The following is an 18620-nucleotide window of genomic DNA, read 5'->3' as shown; positions in this document are numbered from 1 at the left end:
GGGGGGAGGGTATTCATTTTATAGGAGGGGAAGATAGTGCAGATAGAGACCTGGGCACAAATAAGGAAGTTGGGGGTGGCGGTGGCATGGGGGGTGGGGTTAGAACAGTTAGTAATTTAAGAAAGAATAGAGGTACAGAGAGGAACATCAAGTGCATGTATACTAATGCCAGAAGCCTCGCCAACAAAATGGATGAATTAGAACTAATGTTGTTGGAGCATAATTATGACATGGTGGGGATATCTGAAACATGGCTGGATGAGAGCCATGACTGAGCTGTTAACTTGCAGGGCTATAGCCTGTTCAGAAATGACCGTACAGATAAGCGAGGGGGAGGGGTGTGTCTATATGTAAAATCTTCCTTAAAACCCATCCTGCGTGATAATATAGGTGAATTTAATGAAAATGTAGAGTCCCTGTGGGTGGAGATAAGGGGAGGGGGAAAAAATAATAAATTACTGATAGGGATTTGTTATAAATCTCCAAAAATAATGGAAGCAATGGAGAATAGCCTCGTAAAGCAAATAGATGAAGCTGCGACTCAAGGAGAAGTCATTATTATGGGGGACTTCAACTACCCTGAAATAGATTGGGGAACAGAAACCTGCAGTTCAGGGTTGGGGGTCACTTGGGGAATAGTGATCACAAAATAATAAGTTTTCATGTATCCTTTAATAAGATGGGTAGTAGAGGGGTGACAAGGACACTAAACTTCAGGAGGGCAAATTTCCAACGGATGAGAGAGGATCTTGGTGCAATTAACTAGGACGATATCCTGAGACACAAAAATACACAAAGAAAATGGGAGACGTTTATTAGCATCCTGGATAGGACCTGTGCACAGTATATACCGTATGGGAATAAACATACTAGAAATAGGAGGAAACCAATATGGCTAAATAGAGCTGTAAGGGGCGCAATAAGGGACAAAAAGAAAGCATTTAGAGAATTAAAGGAAGTAGGTAGTGAGGAGGCATTAAATAAATACAGAAAATTAAATAAATTCTGTAAAAAGCAAATCAAGGCAGCAAAGATTGAGACAGAGAGACTCATTGCCAGAGAGAGTAAAAATAATCCCAAAATATTCTTTAACTATATAAATAGTAAAACTAAAAAATGACAGTGTTGGCCCCCTTAAAAATAGTCTGGGTGAAATGGTGGATGAGGATGAGGAAAAAGCCAATATGCTAAATGACTTTTTCATCAGTATCTACAAAAGAAAATCCCATGGCAGACAAAATGACTAGTGATAAAAATTCCCCATTAAATGTCACCTGCTTAACCCAGCAGGAAGTACAGCGGCGTCTAAAAATAACTAAAATTGACAAATCTCCAGGCCCGGATGGGATACACCCCCGAGTACTGCAGGAACTAAGTACAGTCATTGATAGACCATTATTTTTAATCTTTAAAGACTCCATAATAACAGGGTCTGTACCACAGGACTGGCGTATAGCAAATGTGGTGCCAATATTCAAAAAAGGGGCAAAAACTGAACTCGGTAATTATAGGCCAGTAAGCTTAACCTCTACTGTGGGTAAAATCCTGGAGGGCATTCTAAGGGATACTATACTGGAGTATCTGAAGAGGAATAACCTTATGACCCAGTATCAGCACAGGTTTACTAGGGACCGTTCATGTCAGACTAATTTGATCAGCTTCTATGAAGAGGTAAGTTCCGGACTGGACCAAGGGAACCCAGTGGACGTAGTGTATATGGACTTTTCCAAAGCTTTTGATACGGTGCCACACAAAAGGTTGTTACATAAAATGAGAGTAATGGGGATAGGGGAAAATATGTGTAAGTGGGTTGAGAGCTGGCTCAGGGATAGGAAACAAAGGGTGGTTATTAATGGAGCACACTCGGACTGGGTTGCGGTTAGCAGTGGGGTACCACAGGGGTCAGTTTTGGGCCCTCTTCTTTTTAACATATTTATTAATGACCTTGTAGGGGGCATTCAGAGTAGAATTTCAATATTTGCAGATGACACTAAACTCTGCAGGGTAATCAATACAGGGGAGGACAATTTTATATTACAGGATGATTTATGTAAACTAGAAGCTTGGGCTGATAAATGGCAAATGAGCTTTAATGGGGATAAATGTAAGGTCATGCACTTGGGTAGAAGTAATAAAATGTATAACTATGTGCTTAATTCTAAAACTCTGGGCAAAACAGTCAATGAAAAAGACCTGGGTATATGGGTGGATGACAAACTCATATTCAGTGGCCAGTGTCAGGCAGCTGCTACAAAGGCAAATAAAATAATGGGATGTATTAAAAGAGGCATAGATGCTCATGAGGAGAACATAATTTTACCTCTATACAAGTCACTAGTTCGACCACACTTAGAATACTGTGCACAGTTCTGGTCTCCGGTGTATAAGAAAGGGGTCTGCAATACCAAGATAGGTTATTACACTTGGGGCTATTTAGTTTGGAAAAACGAAGACTAAGGGGTGATCTTATTTTAATGTATAAATATATGAGGGGACAGTACAAAGACCTTTCTGATGATCTTTTTAATCATAGACCTGAGACAGGGACAAGGGGGCATCCTCTACGTCTGGAGGAAAAAAGGTTTAAGCATAATAACAGACGCGGATTCTTTACTGTAAGAGCAGTGAGACTATGGAACTCTCTGCCGTATGATGTTGTAATGAGTGATTCATTAATTAAATTTAAGAGGGGACTGGATGCCTTTCTGGAAAAGTATAATGTTACAGGGTATATACACTAGATTCCTTGATAGGGCGTTGATCCAGGGAACTAGTCTGATTGCCGTAGGTGGAGTCGGGAAGGAATTTTTTTCCCCATGGTGGAGTTACTCTTTGCCACATGGGTTTTTTTTGCCTTCCTCTGGATCAACATGTTAGGGCATGTTAGGTTAGGCTATGGGTTGAACTAGATGGACTGACAGTCTTCCTTCAACCTTAATAACTATATAACTATATAACTATATGGCACAGCTATATATGGAGCATCTATGGGGCAATAATCAACGGTATGGAGCATTATATATGGCACAGCTTTATATGGAACCTCCTTTGGGGCAATAATGAACGGTATGGAGCATCTATTTTTATTTTTGAAATTCACCGGTAGCTGCTGTATTTTCCACCCTAGGCTTATACTCGAGTCAATAAGTTTTCCCAGTTTTTTGTGGCAAAATTAGGGGGGGGTCGGCTTATACTCGAGTATATACGGTACTCACCCCTCCGAGAAGCCTGGCTGTCACCGCTGCAAGCGTCTGCCTCCGTTCCTAAGAATTGCAGAGCGTGAAGGACCTTCGATGACGTCACGGTCTTGTGATTGGTCCGTGACCGCTCATGTGACCGGTCACCTGACCGTGACGTCATCGAAGGTCTTTCACACTCTGCAATTCTTAAGAAAGGAGGCAGACGCTTGCAGCGGTGACAGCCAGGCTTCTCGGATGGGTGAGTATATCCATATTTTTTATTTTTATTCTTTATTTTTTACATGAATATGGATCCCAGGGCCTGAAGGAGAGTTTCCTCTCCTTCAGACCCTGGGAACATCCAGGATCGCTCCCTGCACACGCCGTACCCGGCGTATAAGACGACCCCCGACTTTTGGGACAATATTTAGGGGTTAAAAAGTCATCTTATAAGCCGGAAAATACGGTAGTTACATAGTTATTACATAGTTATTAAGGTTGAAGGAAGACTAAGTCAATCTAGTTCAACCCATAGCCTAACCTAACATGCCCTAACATGTTGATCCAGAGGAAAGCAAAAAAAAAAAACATGTGGGAAAGAGTAAGCTCCACCTTGGGGGAAAAAAATTCCTTTCCGACTCCACATACGGCAATCAGACTAGTTCCCTGGATCAACGCCCCATCAAGGAATTTAGTGTATATACCCTGTAACATTATACTTTTCCAGAAAGGTATCCAGTCCCCTCTTAAATTTAAGTAATGAATAACTCATAACATCATACAGCAGAGAGTTCCATAGTCTCACTGCTCTTACAGTAAAGAATCCGCGTCTGTTATTATGCTTAAACCTTCTTTCCTCCAGACGTAGAGGATGCCCCCTTGTCCCTGTCACCGGTCTATGATTAAAAAGATCATCAGAAAGGTCTTTGTACTGTCCCCTCATATATTTATACATTAAAATAAGATCACCCCTTAGTCTTCGTTTTTCCAAATGTTCATTTTTATTTAAACATTCCAAAAATTCCTGTGAAACACCTGAAGGGTTAATAAACTTCTTGAATGTGGTTTTGAGCACCTTGAGGGGTGCAGTTTTTAGAATGGTGTCACACTTGGGTATTTTCTATCATATAGACCCCTCAAAATGACTTCAAATGAGATGTGGTCCCTAAAAAAAAATGGTGTTGTAAAAATTAGAAATTGCTGGTCAACTTTTAACCCTTATAACGCCCTAACAAAAAAAATTCTGGTTCCAAAATTGTGCTGATGTAAAGTAGACATGTGGGAAATGTTACTTATTAAGTATTTTGTGTGACATATCTCTGTGATTTAATTGCATAAAAATTCAAAGTTGGAAAATTGCGAACGTTTCAAAATTTTCGCCAAATTTCCATTTTTTTTCACAAATAAACGCAGGTAATATCAAAGAAATTTTACCACTATCATGAAGTACAATATGTCACGAGAAAACAATGTCAGAATCACCGGGATCCGTTGAAGCGTTCCAGAGTTATAACCTCATAAAGGGACAGTGGTCAGAATTGTAAAAATTGGCCTGGTCATTAACGTGCAAAACACCCTTGGGGTAAAAGGGTTAAATTTTCCAGAGGAGCATTGCACGGCGAATAAGCCTCCTTACCTTGACAAGCCAGGGCTGGTATGTCACTTTCCACAAGGAGAAACCTTACCCCCTTAGACCCCAGTCCAGAGCCTCTCACCTAGCCAAATCAGTTCTCATGCTTCGCACTGACAAGGGCCAACAGCCTTTAACACCGTGTCTGCGAAATGAGATACTGATTTGGCTCTTATCCTAAGTCATATTGCACGACTCAAAGGGTTGTGACTTGTAGGATCGCTACTTCCAATAGGTGGCGCTATAGAGTTCAAGTCCTACTTTTCTCTGAAGAGGCAATTTGCATATGGGATTTGTTTTAGAATTCCAGAGTTATTACCACAAAGTGACACTGGGTCAGATTTCAAAAATTTGGCCCTGTCACTAAGGGTTTAACCCCTTAACCCCCAAGGGTGGTTTGCACGTTAATGACCGGGCCAATTTTTACAATTCGGACCACTGTCCCTTTATGAGGTTATAACTCTGGAACGCTTCAACGGATCCTGATGATTCTGACATTGGTTTCTCGTGACCACATCACATTTGAAGTCACTTTGAAGGGTCTATATGATAGAAAATACGGAACTGTGACACCATTTCATCTTTTTGATCGCATGTTATTCCACTTTTTGTTCGGCGGTATGATAATAAAGCGTTTTATGCCGGTGTTCACTGAAGGGGTTAACTAGTGGGACAGTTTTATAGGTCGGGTCGTTACGGAGGCGGCGATACTTAATATGTGTACTTTTCTTGGTTTTTTTTTTTTTTTTTTAGTTAAAGAAATTTATTTATTGGAACTACCGAATATATATATATATATATATATATATATATATATATATATATATATATATATATATATATATATATATATATATATATATATATATATATATATATATATATTTTATAATTATTTTTTTACTCTTTTACATTGCCCCAGGAGGGGACATCACTGTGTAGTGACAGATCGCTGATCTGACACTTTGCAGTGCACTAGGTCAGATCAGCGATCTGACAGGCACTGCAGGGAGGCTTCCCGGCGCTTGAAAGCCACCTCCCTGCAGTACCCGGAAGGCCCCCCGTGGCCATTTTGGATCCGGGGCCTGCAGGGAGGAGGAGGTAGGAGACCCTCGAAGCAATGCGATCAAAGCATGCAGAGAGCCACCTCCCTGCGCGATGCTTCCCTGTGCCGCCGGAATGCTGCGATCATCTTTGATCGCAGTGTGTCGGGGGTTAATGTGCCGGGAGCAGTCAGTGACCACTCCTGGCACATAGTGTCGGACGTCAGCTAATAATCAGCTGACACCCAGCGGCGATCGGCCGCGCTCCCCCCTTGATCGCGGCCGATCGACTATGATGTACTATCCCATCACTGGGAATTAAGTCCCAGGTCACCTCGACGGGATAGTACGTCATATGGGATTAAGGGGTTAATATGTGCAAACTTGTCCATGATCAATGGAATGTGGTAAATAACGTATTTTTCGGATTATAAGATGCACATTTTCCCAAAAAATTTTTTTGGGGAAAATGGGGGTGAGTCTTATAATGTGAATGTACCTGGAGGGGTGTCTGGCGGTGCTGCGGGTGTCCGACACTGCTACCCAGTGCTCTGCGGGTGTATCCGGTGACCGGCGCTGCTGCCCAGTGCTCTGCTGGTGTCTCCGATGCTGCTACAGCGGTCTCCGATGCTGCCGGGGCCCACCCCGGCAGTTCCATGGTTTCCTGTGCGGTGGACTCCAGTAAAATGGCTGCCAGGCGGGGCGACGCATGAGCAGATAGAGATCTCGGCACCGAGATCTCAGGACATGAGATTTCAGCGCTTAAATCTAATCTCCCAAGATCTCGGTGCAGAGATCTCCATCTGCGCATGAGCCGCTCCCCCTGCAGCCATTTTATCAGAGTCCACCGCACAGGAAATCATGGGACTGCCGGGGCTCTGGCCTTTCACAAAATGTCAGCAGAGCCCCGGAAGCACTGGAGACCGTCGCAGCAGCCAGTGCCGGCCAGGCACCCACAGCACCGGAGACACTAGCAAAGCATCAGCCCACTCCTGCCTTCTCAAGCAGCGACCCTGGGTCCCTGCTTCACCGCAGCCTATTTTTCTCCTCAAAATTTGGGGTGCGTCTTATAATCCGGAGCGTCTTATAAAGCAAAAAATTACGGTAGGTCGGGCACCATAGTAAGAGAAACATGCCCATATCATGATACTTGCACCACCATGCTTCACTGTGGCTTGAATGCAGAGTTAGGGGGGGGGGGGGGTCATCTGACGAATGTCTGCGGCCCTTGGAGCCAGAAAGAACAATTTTACTTCCCTCAGTCCACAAAATGTTTCTCCATTTCTCTTTAGGCCAGTTGATGTTTTCTTTGGCACATTGTATCCGCTACAGTACATTATTCTTTGTAAGCAGTGGGACTTTGCAGGGACTTTTTGCTAAGAGTTTAGCGTTACACAGGTGTCTTCTGTCACAGTACTCACAGGTAACTTGACACTGTCTTTGATCATCCTGGAGCTGATCATTGGCTGAGCCTTTGCCATTCTGGCTATCCTTCCATCCATTCCAATGGTAGTCTTCCGTTTTCTTCCAAGTCTTTCTGGTCTGGCTTTCCATTTTCAGGCACAGGAGATCATTTTAGCTGATCAGCACATCATTGTCTGCACTTCTTTATAAGTTTTACCCTCTCCAATCAACCTTTTAATCAAAGTATGCTGTTCTTCTGAACAATGTATCGAGCGACCCATATTTCTCAGGTTTTCAAGGAGAAATGCATGTACAACACGTCCTGGCTTCACCCTTATATAAGGGCCTGATTCACACCCGTTTCTCCACAGAGTGATTGCCCTCACTGACTGCTCTCCACACTGCTATTATTTTCAACACCCCCTTTCAATTAATTATTCTAATACACAGACTCAGGAACCTGCAGATCATGAATGCGGAGTCTGTTGGTTTTCTTAGAATCTACTGCACCAACTGGTAAATTGATTGACATGTGGTAATATAATTTATTCCAAAAACAGTGACTAATCTGGTTAGTCATATTGGACTGCTAGTATTCTGAATGCTACTGTATACAAAAATTAAATTTGTTTTGCATTGCCACATTCAGGAGAGCTACAAATTTAAAATTTTTTTGACGACAGCAGAGTAAGCGCTTGTTTGTTGCTGAATAAATTGATGTGTTCAGGGATACCAGTTTTTCTTTACAACTTTAGCACATTTTATTTAAAAGGGGTTGGTCTAAAATGAAAAGTCTGCACTCCGCGTGACTTCAGACCTTTGAATCCCCACAGAGGCGGCTTAATGCTCATAGTCATTTACTTGTCAATGTTACCGTGACAGGATGTCAGTTAGACCCAGTTTATTGCACAGCCTAACAGGCCACCATGACTGGCAGATCTGGAGATCACTGACATCCGTTTTCCATTTCAACCATTGGCACCCCACAAATGTGGCACAAGGGTGCCGATGGGGTTGAAGAGTAAGACACATCCCTTCATCAACCATCTAACCGCCACAGACCCAGACTGTTGGTGCAAGAGCTCAGACGTCAGTTGAGCTTCCCACAAAACACCCCAGGCACAGCTAATGCCTGCCCAATCACTAGGACAGAGTGATATATTCATTTCATTTGCATGAACACTGTCCCAAACATCATGTACTTTTACATCAGGAAGGGGTTAAAGAAGGTAACAATTAGTAAAAAGTATTAGAAGCACTGAACCAATGATTATCGGGTGAGCAATCACTTTGCAAATATTTTAGTCCATTACAGTTGAACACACTGCAGACTGACTGGCAGAAATAGATTAATCTTTTTTCTTCATCTGTTTTATATCCAGCTGGTAAAGCGCTAAGTAGATGGGACTTAATGCCCGTGTCCTATTGTAGACATATCAGAGGGGGAAACTCCTGCTGCAGACAGTTAATAGTTTTAGACGTTAAGTTATTGCCAGATGTTGTACTTACCTAGATTTTCATGTGGCTTGGTTGGAATGTCCTCCCAAGTGTTGGTTTCAAAGTTATAAGCATGAATCTTGATAAGAATTGGTCGATGCAGAAAGTGAAAGACAAGACAAAGCCAAATCAGTACTCCTATTGTGTTACATCTACTATGAAAACAAAAATGTGCGTAAACATTCTTTACGTTTCTTTATTTTTAAACTATCAAAGTTCCTCTATTACAGAAGGATAAAAAGGCCAATAGCGCCACAGTGTCCCGTTTGCTGCATCTGTGTCTGAATGGTGTGGCAAGTTTCCAATGTCACTGGTGGAGACAACCCGTCAGGCTCTTCACACAGACATTCTAACCACTTGTGGAACGTTTACGGTTAAATATCAATCTTGAATTTTTGGAACAACAATTAAAAAAAGCACACACTTGCAATATTACTGCTGGAACAAAGCCTTGAAAAGAAACCTTCATTCCCTTCTACCCAGCACTGTAAAAAAAATAAAATAAAATAAAATAAATTACCTTGTCTAAAGAATATGCTGTCCATGATGTGCCACCTCCTAATACATAGATTCGCTGATTATCATGTGCTATTTCATGCCTGTACCTGCAGTAGAAGAAAGAAAAAGTGAAAAAAAAATTATAAAAACTCCCAGTAGGTGATAAAAAGAAACAAATTTTTCTCCTTGTATCCAGGGAAGTTTTGAGAATATATGTGGTAACTTCTTCCTGATACAGGTTTTTGGCTTATGAAAAGCTGAGGAAGAAAGACTAAGCTTTCAACTTGACGAAGCCAACTCCTCAACCATTTATGAGCCAATAAAAGACCAGCTGCGGAGCGGGAAGGCTCCTTCCGCTGTCAGTTATCTCAAATCAAAGAATATCCTGCCTGTAACTAGAATATGAAACATTTTGTTCCAATGAGCTCAAGAGATGGAACTTTTCACTTATGTATCTGTAGTTTATGCATCTTTAATCTCCAACGTGTCACAGAGGATTAGCATTTAATCCTCTTCTACTCGCTATCCAATGGCGGTCGGTAAGGCCAGGTTTACAAGAGTGACAGTCTCATGTGTGTATATAATGCTGTGAGTAAGGGGCGGACCGGAGGAGCTTCACGGAGGACGTACACAGCTATCCGCAGCACCTCCATCCGCAAATGTGAAACCAGTCGTTTACTAGGCAAAAACTACATTAACAAAAAATAAATAATCCTGGTGTTTTCTGCATGATTTTTACAAGCCAGGTAGCTTTATATACCGTACCTTCTTTAAAAAAAAAAAAAAAAAAAAAAAAAAAAAAAAGTCAGACTTTCAACAGTTTAAAGGGAATCTGTCACCCTGAAATTCGACTATAAGCTAAGGCCACCGGCATCAGGGGCCTCTTTCACACTTCCAGTTTTACAATCTGCACAGGATCCGTCAAAATGTTGAAAAGACGGATACTGTGCTGATTGTAAAAAACGGATGCACTGGAGCCGTTTTTTTTGATGGTTCCAGTGCATCCTAGAAGGCTATGTGCACACGTTCTGTATGCGTATTCGCGGCGGTTTTTCGCTGCGAAAACGCATACACAACACAACCCGCAGCCTTCCCGATGGTCCATTCCCAGTGAGACAATGACCTGTGATGACGTAGTGGTCTCGCGAGACCGCTACCTCATCGAGCCATTGCGCTATGCATCACTGGGAACCGGAGCTGCCGGCAGCATCGCGAGCATTGGGGGGGCCGCCAAAAGGTAAGAATATCACGATTTTTTTCATTTTTTTAAAAATTATTTTTAACATTATATCTTTTTACTATTGATGCTGCATTGGCAGCATCAATAGTGAAGAGAGAGAATTTCCCTGATAGGAAATTCTTCCGTTCATGCTCAGTTTGAAAAGAGGGCATCCGTCGCTGGATTCCTGCTTTTCACAGTCAGCGACAGATCCTGCATCCACAGGCTTCCATTATAGCCAACAACAGGCAGCGCAGGATCCATCACTGAGCGATTTTCCGACGTGCAGAAAAAAACGTTCCTCTGTGTGTTGTCTCCACCCGACGGACAGCAATTTTACGACGGATCCAGTGCCCAACGGACGAAACGTGTGACCATGTGTCGCGATCCGTCGCTAATACTAGTTTCTGAGAAAAAAAATGCATCCTGCGGGAAAAATCGCAGGATCTGTTTTTTTTTCACAAAACGACACATTATGACGGGAGATGAAAGACAGAAGTGTGAAAGAGGCCTTACTACGCATGTGTACTAATCTAAATAATGGTGAATCATGTGACACAGCCAGAAGTACATGGCACAGGAAGTGGAGGAAAGCACAGAGAGGTCTCCTACTTTTTTACTAAATAAATAAATAAAATAGCGTGGGGTCCCCCTATATATGTTAACCAGCCAGAGTGAAGCAGACTATTGGGACTGATATTCCAGGCTGGTAAGGATACAATATCCATGAACCTCACCAGCCTGATAATATCAGGCCGCAGCAGTCTACTTACCTTGGATGGTTTGCAAAAAATAGTGGGATCCAATCCAAAAAAAAAAAAATAAATAAATACATAGCATGGGGTCCCCGTTTTTATTAACCAGCCAAGAAAAAAAGCGGACAGCTGCAGCCTGGTATTCTCAGGCTGGTAAGGGCTCATGGATTTTGGCCCACACCAGCCTAAAAATAGCAGCCCGCAGCTGCGCCAATAGTGGCACTTTACCCGGCTCTTCCCACTTGCCCTGTAGCAGTGGCAAGTGGGGTTCATATTTATGGGGTTGATGTCCCCTTTGTATTGTCAGGTGACATCAAGCCCACAACTTGAGAATAGTCTATAAGACACCTATCCATTACTAATCCTATAGTTATATGGTAAATAAAACACCATTCAGCCTGACATCCAGAACACAGCAGAGCTTGAAGATGACCACCAGAGATAGCTTGGTCCCCGGTGGTCACATGCACTGCAGTTATCACGATCAGCTGATCGCGAGAACTGCAGTGTAGGTGTACTTCCGTCTAAAACAAGGTACACCATTATTTCAATTAGTACACATGCGTAGTAAGCTGCGTTCCTGCACTTAATACGCATGTGACTACTGAAAGTTTATGGGTAATTTATGCAGCTTAGACTGAGCATCTCTGCTACGTAAATTGACTTGCTGCAGTCTGGAAACACGCTCCACATGTCCATCTCCACAGGTAAGCCGGAGGCGACCGTGCACGCATAGTGGGCATGTGATTTCTTGAAATCCCATCCACTACAGCGTTTCCTGACCGTGGGAACATACCCTAAAAGGAAGAGGCTTCGGTGCATCCATGGCATTGCAAAGGTCTCTATGCACTTTTCCACCCTCTCAATTACAATTCTCCGCTCTCTCCTTATGGCAATTGGCAATGCTCGCTTTGAAACACTGTCTGATCCAACTCCCCAAGCAATGCACATACTGACAATGGACTAATGACTGTGCACAGTACTCACTGACAGCGCTGACATGAGGTCAATTGAGAACCTGTAGCTGGACATCTGACTCATGTCCCAATATCGTGCAAACCTCTCATCAATGGTTTTTGTACACCCCGTTTAATCTTTTTCGCAATTTCACAATAGATGAAGTAGGTTTACGTCTGCCTTTGATGCCGGCTCCGCCACTGAGACCACACATTTCCCCACACTTGATGGCTGATTGAAACAACCCGCGGCTGTTAAGCAGTTCAATGCAGCTGTCAATCACAGACATTTACCCACCCATCGGCGCCAGTCATGTGATTGCAGGGTGCCGATGAATTGTCATGACAGTCAGGAGTCTGCATAAAGATCCCGCTGTGCCTGTCATCACGATCCTCCTGCATACATGGGCTATTGAAACACAGCTTCAAGTCTCCTAAGGACTATTGAACACAGTAAAAAGTGGGAAAAAAAGTTTTAAATAAAAAAAAAAAAAAAAGTTGAAATCAGCCCTCTTTTGCTCCATTTAAAAAAAATACGTATTTGTTTATTCAGAAATGTTCGATCAAAATATAAAAAATTAATCTGATCGGTAATTGGCAGTATGAGAAAAAAAAAAATCATCTGCCTACTCTTAGGGTACCGTCTCACAGTGGCACTTTTGTCGCTACGACGGTACGATCCGTGACGTTCCAGCGATATCCATACGATATCGCTGTGTCTGACACGCAGCAGCGATCAGGGATCCTGCTGAGAATCGTACGTCGTAGCAGATCGTTTGGAACTTTCTTTCGTCGCTGGATCTCCCGCTGTCATCGTTGGATCGGTGTGTGTGACACCGATCCAACGATGCGTTCGCTTGTAACCAGGGTAAACATCGGGTTACTAAGCGCAGGGCCGCGCTTAGTAACCCAATGTTTACCGTGGTTACCAGCGTAAAAGTTAAAAAAAAAAACAAAAAAAAAAAAAACAGTACATACTTACATTCCGGTGTCTGTCCCCCGGCTTACTGCGTCTCTGCACTGTGAGCGCCGGCCAGCCGGAAAGCGAGCACAGCGGTGACGTCACCGCTGTGCTCGCTTTCCGGCTGGCGCAGACACAGTGCAGAGACGCAGAACGCCGGGGAACAGACACCGGAATGTAAGTACTGTTTGTTTTTTTTTACTTTTACGCTGGTAACCACGGTAAACATCGGGTTACTAAGCGCGGCCCTGCGCTTAGTAACCCGTTTACCCTGGTTACCCGGGGCCTTCGGCATCGTTGGTCGCTGGAGAGCTGTCTGTGTGACAGCTCCCCAGCGACCACACAACCACTTACCAACGATCACGGCCAGGTCGTATCGCTGGTCGTGATCGTTGGTAAATCGTTATGTGAGACGGTACCCTTACTCTCATATTGTCAGGTCACTTTTACCATATAGCGAACATGGTAAATAATAAACAATTGTACAATTGCACTTTTTTTGCAATTTCACAGCACTTTGAATTTTTTTCCAGTTTTACATCGCCTGGGGGGAAAAGGGATTAAAGGGAACCTGTCACCCCCAAAATCGAAGGTGAGCCAAGTCCACGAGCATCAGGGGCTTATCTACAGCATTCTGGAATGCTGTAGATAAGCCCCCGATGTATCCTGAAAGATGAGAAAAAGAGGTTAGATTATACTCACCCAGGGGCTGTCCCGGTCCGATGGGCGTCGCGGTCCGGGGCCTCCCATCTTCTTACGATGACGTCCTCTTCTGATCTTTCAGGCTGCGGCTCCGGCGCACTGCAATACTTTGATCTACCCTCAACAGGGCAGACAAAGTATGCCTGCGCCGGAGCCGCAGCGTGAATTCAAGAAGAGGACGTCATCGTAAGAAGATGGGAGGCCTCAGGACCGGACCCAGATGCCCATCGGACCGGACCGAAGCGGGACCGCCCCTGGGTGAGTATAATATAACCTCTTTTTCTCATCTTTCAGGTTACATCGGGGGCTTATCTACAGCATTACAGAATGCTGTAGATGAGCCCCTGATGCTGGTGGGCTTAGCTCATCTTCGATTTTGGGGGTGACAGGTTCCCTTTAATGCCTTAGGCTTTGTACGTGATGTCTAATTTCCTTTGCAGTACAGAATGAAACACTAATGCACCATTTTTCGAACCTGACGAGACCATGTGGGCAAGGTCCAGAAGCGGCTTTTGCGAGGGAGCGACATACCGGTCCTTCAACTAGAATTATCGTGAGGGGTGGCATAATGTACAATAGCCAGGCCCCTTTAGTCGTCATTTTAGTTACACCAATGGCTCATACCACATACAATAAATAAAGCAAGATATTTTGACAATTTTATTAGCGCTTTTTCATCATTTGCATATCATTAACATCTCTATCAATCCAGTCATCTCTATAAATCTACAACTTTTTCTTCATGTTTTTTACTTTCAATGTAGTGTTGCTTAGATACAAATATGAATTAAATTAGGAATGATTTACCTTTCTTCTGGTAAATCACAGGGCGGATTGCTTGGCTTAAGCTGCACCCATTCTCTAGTAGAGAGGTCCAGTCGATGTAGGTCTGTGCTGTAAATATACCCAGTTGTTCCTCCAAATACATATAGGAAGCCATTTATAATTGCCATTGCCTGAATTAAATAAAATCTCGAGTTAAATCAATTTGCAACAAACATTAGGGACAATTCCTTAATGATGTACAAAGTTTCTATACTGATGTACAATAAAATGATAGAAATTGCCTATAGGAATGTTACTTTAATGTACCTAAATCGTAGACCATAGAGAAAAAAAAGCAAAAAAAAAAAAACAAAAAAAAAACTGTACAGTATAAGCAGCCCAAATACAGCTAGGCTGCAGTAAAAGTATGCCTGTATGTGTTAGCAAAACATTAATAAAACCAAGATGAGAGATCTCAAATAATGGTGTTAGAAAACAGCTTTACTATCCTAAGGAAGTAAAACTTGTTCCTGTTTTCCCCATATTTCTAGGGTTGAGAAGACTCACATGAGTGGTGGACAGAGCCAGGTATTATTTACCGTATATACTTGAGTATAAGCCGACCCGAGTATAAGCCGAGACACCCAATTTTGCCACAAAAAACTGGGAAAACTTAATGACTCAAGTATAAGCCTAGGGTGGAAAATGCAGCAGCTACTGGTAAATGTCAAAAATAAAAATAGATACCAATAAAAGTCAAATTAATTGAGACATCAGTAGGTTAAGTGTTTTTGAATATCCATATTGAATCAGGAGCACCATATAATGCTCCATACAGTTCATGATGGGCCCCATAAGATGCTCCATATTAAAATATGCCCCATAAAATGCTGCACAAATGCTGATTATGGCCCGATAAGATGCTCCATACAGACATTTGCCTCATATAATGCTGCACAAATGCTGATTATGGCCCCATAAGATGCTCCATACGGACATTTGACCCATATAATGCTGCACAAATGCTGATTATGGCCCCATAAGATGCTCCATACAGACATTTGCCCCATATAATGCTGCACAAATGCTGATTATGGCCCCATAAGATGCTCCATACAGACATTTGCCCCATATAATGCTGCACAAATGCTGATTATGGCCCCATAAGATGCTCCATACAGACATTTGCCCCATATAATGCTGCACAAATGCTGATTATGGCCCCATAAGATGCTCCATACAGACATTTGCCCCATATAATGCTGCACAAATGCTGATTATGGCCCCATAAGATGCTCCATACAGACATTTGCCTCATATAATGCTGCACAAAAATATAGTTCTTACCGATAACGGTATTTCTCTGAGCCCATGACGGCACCACGGAGAGAGGGGATCCGCCCACCAAGGACAGGAAACCTACGGATAAAAAGGCGGTACCACTCTCCCGCATCAGTTGTTTTACATAGAAAATGATGGGAGACTACTAAAACATTTGTTAGCTTTAACTGTTTAGCATAACGAGATACCGCGTGACTTTAAAACTATGAATAAACTATGAATAAATTATGGCACTATTTAATGTGAGCACCCATAAGTGAAGGGAGGGAATGTACGGGTGCCGTCATGGGCTCAGAGAAATACCGTTATCGGTAAGAACTATATTTTTCTCTGATCGCCCATGACGGCACCACGGAGAGAATTGCATAGATAGTACATTCAGGGAGGGACCACCGCTTCCAGAACCCTTTTACCGAAGGTAAGGTCCGAAGAGGAGTTTAGGTCCAATCTATAGTGCCTATAGAATGTAGATGGTGAGGACCAGGTAGCAGCTCTACATATCTGGTCTATAGGAACTCCGGCCTTCTCCGCCCAGGAAGATGCCACTGCCCTTGTTGAGTGCGCCTTAACCTCCCCGGGAACGGACATCCCACTTGCTGAGTATGAAAGACTGATGGCATCCGTAATCCATCTTGCTATGGTGGCTTTCGATGCTTTTTTCCCCTTCCGGGGACCCTGGAAACACACAAACAGAGAAGCATCCTCCCTACTCTCCTTAGTGACTTCTAGGTAGCGTAAGAGACATCTTCGTACGTCTAGTGTATGTAATGTTTGTTCCTTCTTGTTTACAGGGTTGGGACAGAAGGAAGGGAGAGAAATCTCTTGAGACCTGTGGAACTTTGATGCCACTTTCGGGAGATATGCTGGGTCTGTTTTTAAAATGACCCTATCCTCTAGAAATTGTGTGTAAGGAGGGTTAGCCGAAAGAGCCTGTAAGTCGCTGACCCTACGGGCAGAAGTGAGGGCGACTAACAGAGCGGTTTTGAGAGATAGGTTTTTTATTGAAACTTCGTGTAATGGTTCGAATGGTGGACTGGTCAGGGCTTTAAGGACTAAGTTTAAGTCCCATTGAGGAACGATTTTTATCGGAAGAGGCCTTGATCTTCCTGCTGCTTTTATGAATCTAGCGACCCACCTATTTGAAGCTAAATCAAAATTGAATAGGGCCCCCAATGCTGCCACGTGAACTTTCAGGGTACTAGTGGCCAGCCCCATCTCCAACCCATTTTGTAGGAATTCGAATATGGAATTAAGGGGAATTTCTTTCCCTATTTTTTCACCTGATGAAGACAGAAACTTTTTCCATATCTTGCCATATTGTTTCGTTGTAACTGGCTTCCTACTTTGTAATAAGGTTGAGATTAGCCCTGGGGAGAACCCCCTGTCTTTTAGCAGCTTCCTTTCAAGAGCCAAGCTGTCAAGTGCAAGTTCTTGACCCTTGGATGACAGACTGGGCCCTGCGACAATAGATCCTGAAGGTCTGGTAATACCCAGGGGTCGGACATTGACATCTTCCTCATCCATGAGAACCAAGGTCTCTTCGGCCAGAACGGGGCAATTAAGATAACCAGCGCCCCGTCCTCCCGAATCTTCCTCAGCACTGCTGGAATCAGAATGAGAGGAGGAAAGGCATAGAGCAGATGATGGCTCCAAGACATCAGGAAAGCGTCCACAACTACTGGGTTCCCCAGGGGAGATAGGGAGCAAAAGGAGGTTACTTTTTTGTTTAGGTGACTCGCAAAGAGATCTATTTTGGGAACCCCCCATTTCTCTGTGATCTGGGTAAATATTGCCTGATTTAGTTCCCATTCTCCCTGTTTTAGGCTGGACCGACTGAGGAAGTCCGCTTTGTAGTTGTCTTCCCCTTTTATGTGTAGACTTGTTATGGATAGGAGGTTGCTCTCGGCTATTTGCAGGATTGAGTTGGTCACTTCCATTAGATTTTTGGAACGGGTGCCCCCCTGGTGATTGAGGTAAGATACTACCACCCGGTTGTCCGACATCACTCTTACATGATGAGAGTGAAGGACTTTCAAGAATTTCTGAAGGGCAAATTTGACTGCCAGAAGTTCCTTCATATTGGAGGATTTGTCTGCTAGGGACGGAGACCAGGTGCCCTGGGCTACCAGATCGTCTAGATGAGCTCCCCACCCTGAGGGGCTTGCGTCCGTAGTTAGGACTTTTGAGATCTGAATTACCCACGGGACCCCCTGGGAAAGATTTTCCTGCGATTTCCACCATGTCAGAGAGTGGCTGGTACGAGGAGATAGAATTAACCGCCCGTCTAAATGCTCTCCTAGACGGGTTTGTTCTGACAATATCTGCCATTGGAGGTCTCTCGAATGTAATTGGGCCCACTGGACTGCGGGGATGCAAGAGGTCATGGAGCCTAGGAGGGACATACCCTGACGGAGTGTTATGGAGGGGAGAGATTGAACCCTCGATACCAAACTTTTTAGTTTTTGTATTTTGTTCTCCGGTAGCCGACATTCCATTTTTATGGAGTCTAGGGTGAGACCTAGGTACTCCTGAACTTGAGAAGGTATTAGTCTGGATTTTTCTATGTTTATTAGCCAGCCTAGTTCTTTTAGGGAATGAATCACAATTGCCAGTTGATGCTCGCAGTGCTGCGGGGAGGAGCCTATTACCAGAAAATCGTCCAGATATGGT

The 18620-nt window shown here is 43.4% G+C and overlaps 1 protein-coding gene across 4 annotated transcripts in view; it reads right to left on the bottom strand.

The window, feature by feature from the left end:
• KLHDC10 (kelch domain containing 10) overlaps window positions 1-18620 on the bottom strand; it is a 168309-nt gene that overhangs the window by 89120 nt on the left and 60569 nt on the right. For all 4 annotated transcript variants that reach the window (XM_077264428.1, XM_077264426.1, XM_077264430.1 and 1 more), the window contains 3 exons: window positions 14652-14800; window positions 9274-9358; window positions 8766-8832 (listed from right to left, as the gene is read on the bottom strand). In XM_077264428.1, coding sequence (XP_077120543.1) covers window positions 8766-8832; window positions 9274-9358; window positions 14652-14800 — 301 coding nt within the window. The remainder of the gene's footprint in view (window positions 1-8765; window positions 8833-9273; window positions 9359-14651; window positions 14801-18620) is intronic.

Source organism: Ranitomeya variabilis, chromosome 5 (assembly GCF_051348905.1).
Source record: "Ranitomeya variabilis isolate aRanVar5 chromosome 5, aRanVar5.hap1, whole genome shotgun sequence".
NCBI classification, from domain to species: domain Eukaryota; kingdom Metazoa; phylum Chordata; class Amphibia; order Anura; family Dendrobatidae; genus Ranitomeya; species Ranitomeya variabilis.
The sequence above is the reverse complement of the archived record's forward strand: the minus strand, read 5'-3'. Positions and strand labels throughout refer to the sequence as shown.